The following is a 7,496-nucleotide window of genomic DNA, read 5'->3' as shown; positions in this document are numbered from 1 at the left end:
TCGTATTTAATTATCATAATTTTATTAAGTAGTGATATTAATATTTTTTTTTTACGTAAAACGTAATAAATTTATTAAAATTTATTAAATTTAATCATAATATTTTTATTAATTTATGAAATTATTACAAATTTTTCGTATTATAAATTTATCGTATTTAATTATCACAATCTTATTAAATAATTGTATTATTATAATTATTTCATATAAAATATAATAAATTTATTAAAATTTATTGAATTTAATCATCACAATTTTTTTTTATTTGAAATGTAATAATTTTATTAAAATTTATCGAATTAAATTACGGACTCGTTATAAATTTTTTCGTTTAAAAATAATAATTTATTTTAAAAATATCAGCTAATCTCTATGTCATTGAGATTCGAACTCGTGAAGCAGGAGACAACGAGGAGCAAGTTTGATATTCATTTATGGGCGCCCATGTCAACCTGGTTCCATAACCAGAGGCCATCTTCTCAAAATGAGAGCTGAAGAAGAGTAGAGAGTGACTCAGTCGTCAATGGCCGCATCTGCGTTGATTCAACCACTTCTTCTTCTTCTTCTGTGCCTCATCTTCTGTACTCCTTCTTTGTGTTGCGTTCCACATCAGAAGGAAGCTCTTCTTCAGTTCAAACATCTGGTAGCCGCAAACTACTCCACTGACGACGCATTGCTCTCTTCGTGGAATGCGACTTCCGATTGCTGTCAATGGGAGCGAGTAGCTTGTGATTCCTCTTCACAGCAGGTGACTGCTCTTCATCTCAACTCTCTTCTCCCTTTTCGCCTAAATTCTGTCTTCGCTTCTGCTGTTTTGGCGCCTCTCTTTCGTGTGAAATCTCTCCTGCATCTTGATGTTTCTGATAATATGTTATGGGGTGAAATTTCGGGACTCGCCTTTTCAAATTTAACCAGACTTGTGTATCTAAATCTCACTCGGAATAACCTTTATGGACCTCTGAACTTCGAGTTGTTTCGATTAAGCAACTTGGAGTATATTGATCTTGGCTTGAATTTGATTGAGGGGATGATAAGTAATGAGGTAGGTAGACTTTGGAATTTGAAACTCTTAGCCTTGCATTACAATGATTTACATGGAGAGATTCCTGAGGAGATTGGGAACCTTACTGAATTGCGAAAGCTGTCAGTTCGCATGAACAGATTATCTGGAGGAATTCCAGATTCAGTGGTGCGTTTGACTAAGCTGGAAAATCTGGACCTGCGAGATAATTTACTCTGCCGGCAGATACCAGTTGAGATTGGGAACTTGCTGAACCTCTCAACTCTGAGACTCAGTGGGAATCAGTTAACAGGTGGAATCCCAATATCCGTTCAAAAAATGAGCAAGTTGGTGAAACTTGAGCTTCAGAAAAATTTGCTAACTGGATTAATACCTGCATGGTTTTTTGATATGGAGAATCTGAATTATCTGGATGTGGGTGAAAACAAGCTTACCTGGAAAATTACGAGTACTGCTCCAAAGAGCATGTTTTCTTACTTATCCTTGAGGTCTTGCAATGCTTCTGGTCATATTCCCACCTGGTTTACAAGTCAGAGAAATCTTAAGTTCCTCAACTTGGCTCAGAATAAACTCCGGGGAGAACTTCCTTCGTGGCTTGTAGGACTAAATCTCCATGTAATAAGTTTACATGATAATTTACTTGCAGGATCTCTCCCTTCGATTTTGTTTCAATCTCACCAGTTAGAATATCTCGATTTATCCAACAATAGTTTCTCAGGACAGTTGCCTGATAACATTAGTGAAGATGCTGGAATAGCCGTGCTTAAGTTTTTTGCAAACAATTTATCTGGGTCGGTCCCTAGATCCTTCTCCAATCTACATAAGCTATCACATATTGATTTGTCTGCAAATAGGTTCTCTGGTAGGATTCCTGGTACTTTTGGGCCAAAATTAGAAATGCTTGTACTAAGCGAGAATGAGTTTTCTGGTCACTTGCCCCAGAGTCTAGTAAACTTGAGGCAGCTTAAACAACTTGATCTCCATGACAACCGTATCACAGGAGAAATTCCAGAATTTCTTTCACGGATATCCTCTCTTCGTGTTTTGAATCTTAGAAATAATTCTCTCACAGGCTCAATCCCATGTCATCTGTCAACCCTTGATAATCTTCACATCCTCGATCTTTCTTACAATAACCTCCATGGACAAATCCCTTCTTGCTTTGGAAACTTTTCAGGGATTATGAATATGCCAAAAGACAATATGACCCTCCTTTCCATCACTGAAAACCTAAACTACTTCATACACCATGACTTAGAAGTATACTGGAAGAAGTTAAAGCTACATCTCCCCGGTGGAAACATTGACTTATATTCCTTGTTAGACTTATCAAATAACCAACTATCAGGTGAAATTCCAGATACAATAGGTCATCTAAGATTTCTCAAGGCTTTAAATCTTTCGCACAACCATCTTTCAGGCAATATTCCATTGACTATTGGTAATTTAAAAAGCATAGAGATCTTAGATTTATCACACAACAATCTGTCTGGCAAAATACCGCAATCATTTTCGAAGCTCCAAGAACTAAACAATTTGGACTTGAGCAATAACAAGCTTACTGGTCGCATTCCGGATGGTCCTCAAATGAACCGGTTGAATGATCCAGAATGTTATGCTAACAACAGTGGATTGTGTGGCCATCAAATCCGAAATCCATGTAGCAAATCATTGATACAGCCCAAGCCAAAGGAAAGGAGGAACATGGAATCATGGTTTTCATGGGAAATGGCAGGGGTTGGATTTCCTGTTGGTTTCTTGTCAACAGTTGTGGGTGCTTATGTACTTGGTTTCTTCCACATTGCGGCAGTCCGACATGAACGACCTCATGCTGATCAATGGAGTTAATCAACTTAGTACGCTGTAATAAAGACAGAAGTTGTAGGAAAACTTGTTCCTTTTTTCTTATGGGTCATGAAATCATTTAAATTGTTGTCGAAATTGTACATAGTTGAAAGAGACTCTTTCCAAGTTATGAATTGCTAGCAGTTACATACTTTTCATGTTTGTTTACTCCGGTATTACCTTTTGATTTCTTCTAGTAAAATTTTAAAGTTGTCTGTTTCAGTGTGTTAAATTTCCTCTATTCTACTGGTGCTCTGCCATCACTAATTTCCAGGAGGAATAACTCAAGAAATATTTGAGCCTATGAAACAATTTGTAGTTAGTCTTCTGCGTAACTGGTCTCCAGAGGCCTTTTTGAGTCAGGTGACATTAATATTATTTTGAGAGAATTGTAGAAAATGGAAGGGAACATACCTTCACTGACTTCTGGTATCGGATCTTTCAATCTATTCATTTAAAATAGTCATGAATAACCTTGTACTCATATAGCATTGCAGAATCTTGAAAAAGAAAACAGTGAAGTGGATAAACGATGAGATTTTTTTTTAACTTCTACTAACTAGAGTAATGGAGCTTGTCAGATGCATGAAGAGACAAAGTTCCTTTCGGAACCCTGTGCCAAAAGAACTAAAGCAACCTAGCCACACCCGATACATGATTCACATACTTAGGAGTAACCTGTCCCAAATAACAAGAACTTAAAAATTAAAATATTGGAATAAAGACAAAAACAAATGAGTACAACTAACACTATAAGTTAAAGAATGAAATGGCCATTACAATATCCTTGGACATAGAGATGTGGAGGGAAAAGAAAGAAAAAGAACAAGATGCTACTTCCCATTGCTGCAAAATGGGACTGAATGGCTTGTGGTTCCTCTTCATGTTTAGGTGACTGCTCTTTGTCTCGAATCTCTTCTCCTTTCTGCCTACATTATGTCTTCACTAATATTATTTTGGCCTCTCTCTTTCATTTAGAATCTCTCCTGCTGCTTGACATTTTTGATAATATAAGATAAGAGAAAATTTTGGGACTCACTTGTACAAATTTACCAAATTTGTTTATCTAGACACTAGTTGTAATAATTTTTGTGAGCCTATTTATTCAGAGTTGGTTTCGGTTAAGCAGCTTTCGAAGATCTTGATCTTGGCTTCAATTTGGTAGAAAGGAATCATGAGCAATGAGTTGGACAGTCTTAGGAACTTGAAACTCTTAGACTTCCATCTCTATAATGATTTATATAGAGAGATTCACGACGAGATCGGGAACATCTCACTAAATTGCAGAGGCTGTAAACTTGCATGAAAAAAGTATGTGGTGTAATTCCAAATTGGATGGTGCATTTTGACTAAATTGAAAATTCTGAATCTGCCAGATTGTATATTATGCAAGCAGATATTCATGGATATATTCCTTCATGGTTGTTTAATATGAAGAATCTGAGTTGTTTGTATGTTTGGAAAAGTAGACAGCTCTAAAAAAAGCATGTTTTCATACCCCATCTTTGAGATCTTACAATGCTCTTGGTCATATTCCAACTAGGTTCAAACCTTAGTAGTCTTGAGTTCAATGAACTTAGCTCAGATTTCCAGGAAGCCTTTTTCCTCAGTGGCTTACAGGACTATATCTAGAGGTTATGAGTTTACATCATAATAATATGCTTTTAAGCACTTTTCCTTATGGATTGTTTCAATCTCACATGTTAAAATACCTTGATTTGTCAAATAACACTTTCTTTGGACACTTGCCTAATAGCATCAATGAAGTTGCTCGAATTAAGACGAATCATTCAGTCAGTTCGAATAGATTCAGTCGATTTGGTTAACAACATTTACTTTTCTATCTTCTTTACATGTACATGTGTGTGTATATATATGTTAACTCGGATTTTAGAGAAAATATACAATAAAAATAATTTTTTTCTATTTTATTGATATTACTTAGTAATATCGATTCACTGAGTTCTTTCTTCCGTGATTAACTGCTAGCATCTGTAACACCCAAATATTTTTTTTTTACTTTTATTTTTGTATTTGAATTTTTAGTTTAATTTTTTATATATTTAATTTATAAGATTTTAATTTAATTTAATTTAATGAAAATAAAAATAATAATAATGATAAAATTGGGTAAAAATATTATTTGGATTTAATTGAAATTGATTTTGGAAAAAATGGGTGAAAATTTGGATTATGGGGGTGTTTTTGAAAAGAAAATCAGAAACTGAGGGGTCAAAACGCAATTTAGAAAAATTGTACCACGTCAACAGCCCGGGCCAACCAGGACATGCCGCGTGGCAAGGAAACGCTGACACCGGATGGGCCACGTGGGCGATCCGCGTGCGCGCGATCGGACAGCCCAGATTCGTTCCCGCGCGCACGGACAGCCCAGATTTTACGCGTACAGACGGCCTAGATCGCATCGCGATGGACGACCCAGATTTAATCCCAATTAAATCGCAATCGGATGGTTTAGATTTAATCTTGATGGACGGTTGAGATTAAAAGGCAAATGGTATAAATAACCCCACGCACACCTGACCACAAAACCCTAGACGCCAGTGCCTCGCCGGAGAAGAAAAACCAGACGTCGGAGGAGCCGGCCGCTGCCACTTGCCGCAGTACCGGAGAAGTTTCCGACCGCTAATCGAGGTAAATTTTCTCTCCCTGGCTTATTTTTTGATGCTGAATCCGCCTATGGCCAAATCGGAGCCAAACCAATGGCCAATCGGCTGGAAAACCCCGCCGAAGTCCGGCGGCGCCGCCGCGACTCCCCTCTTTTTTTTGCCTCCGATGAAGCCCTTCCCGGCCTCCGTTCGATGTAAATTTTATACCACTGTGATCACCATTCTTTTCTCTACATGTTGATCGGAGCCAAACATCAAAACGCGACTTACGCCGGAGGAGCCACCGCACTCGAGAGCACCGCCGCCGGTAAGTCTCGATTTTTCGTGATTTTTTGGTCCACCGAGGGCCCTAGGGTTGTTTTATCACATGGACTAATGCAAGTTTGGCCGAATTCGGCCGAAAACGGTCAACCCGAGGCGGATCGCCGCCGAAAACGGCCAACCCGAGGCGGATCGCCGCCGCAGGTGGAGGCGCCGTCGCCGGAGCACGGCGGAGCCGCCGTGCCGGAATTCCGATATTGGTCGAAAGGGGCCCTATGTCTGATTTGGAATTTTTTATGACACGTGCAGGTACCGGTAGTGCGTTTCAGTTTTTCGAAAAAAATTCAGGGAAATTAGGGACAGCCCGTAGGCACACTATAGAGTCGATTTCAGACCCCGAAATAAGTAAGGACCCCTCACCCTATTTCCTATAACGATATTAAAGCTTAATAAATAATTAAACGGTATTTTGTGACTTTATAGATGTGAAATTGATTAAGGTTGCCAATGGAGCCCGAATCTAGTACATTGTTGGTCAGTTGTCGCTTGATCTATTTTTCAGTATTAAATGCAGAATGATGTTTGATGTATTCATTTTATGGTCTCGTATGCATGAACTATGGTTTCTTTTATTATGGTTGGTATTATGGTGAACCCGATACTGTGTTGTCTTGTTTGGTGTCAATTACTGGTTTACAGGTTTGTGTATGATTGAATGAGTGAGACCAAGGAAAATGGTAAAAAGGTTATGTGAATTGATGAGTGGATAATATGGAGAGCCTGACTAGATATCTTGGGAGATGGTGGACGGACCGGGTCCGTAGAGAACCCTACCGGGAATGTGGTCTCTCATACCGGACGGGGTATGGAGACCTTATGTGTTTTGGCGCCCATACCGGACGGGGTATGGGGACGGCCCTGCAATCAGGTTGTAAATGTTAATGGTTCACGTGTAGCGGGGACCCCCTATGGATCCCCATGGATACTAGTAGGCTGGTAAAAGATGAAATCTGTCTTTTGATGATTGAAATGTAAATGTATGATATGTGTTATGTTATAAAGTGTGTATGATTTCATGATATTATAAGGCTATTGTTTTCATAGGTTATTTTCATGAATCTCACCGAGATAAGTGGACAGTAAATGTTTTTATGTTAATAAATGAGTTTGTTATAAATTATGTTCAATTGGTTGTTTTTGTTTTCTACCAACCTTTACTCCTGTGTTAGTGAGATAGTGTGATGTCTTTACTGAGTTAGTGTAGCTCATTCCTTACTTAATTATTTCAGATCAGGAAGACGTGATTCCCGAGCCCGTTCCGCAGGAAGATGGCGAGTTAGACGCCTAATGACTTTATAGCTCCATTTATAGTTTTTATTTTGAGTATCACTTTTAATTAGCTTATTCTTTCATGATTTGAGTACGTTTTTTGCTATTATATAAGGGATGTTAATCAAAATTTTTATTACGTTTCCGCATTTAAGATTTTTAATATATACATTTTCATTTAAATTCCGGGGCCGTTAAAGTTGGTATCAAAGTTGCTTTCCTCGGACCCATCCCTTACACAATAATGCTTAGAGAAATACTCACCGATAAGTTGTTTACTCAACCATTCCTTATGAAATGCAGGTGCAAAGAAATGAGGAGAGGAAGACCCCCACTAAACCGAGCGACCCGGGATAATTCGCTTCGGGAAGATGTAGACAGATTATTTGATATGATGGAATGGTTCATAGCTG

The 7,496-nt window shown here is 38.2% G+C and overlaps 1 protein-coding gene across 1 annotated transcript; it reads left to right on the top strand.

Annotated features, from left to right (window-relative positions):
• Nucleotides 1-404: 404 nt before the first annotated feature.
• LOC110825173 (uncharacterized) lies at nucleotides 405-3,034 on the top strand. The gene has a single exon (XM_022055636.2). The coding sequence runs from the start codon at nucleotides 524-526 to the stop codon at nucleotides 2,867-2,869; it is 2,346 nt and encodes a 781-aa protein (XP_021911328.1). The 5' UTR covers nucleotides 405-523; the 3' UTR covers nucleotides 2,870-3,034.
• The last annotated feature ends 4,462 nt before the right edge of the window (nucleotides 3,035-7,496 follow it).

Source organism: Carica papaya, chromosome 9 (assembly GCF_054855325.1).
Source record: "Carica papaya isolate Zhongbai chromosome 9, ASM5485532v1, whole genome shotgun sequence".
In the NCBI taxonomy this organism is placed as follows: Eukaryota; Viridiplantae; Streptophyta; class Magnoliopsida; order Brassicales; family Caricaceae; genus Carica; species Carica papaya.
The sequence above is the reverse complement of the archived record's forward strand: the minus strand, read 5'-3'. Positions and strand labels throughout refer to the sequence as shown.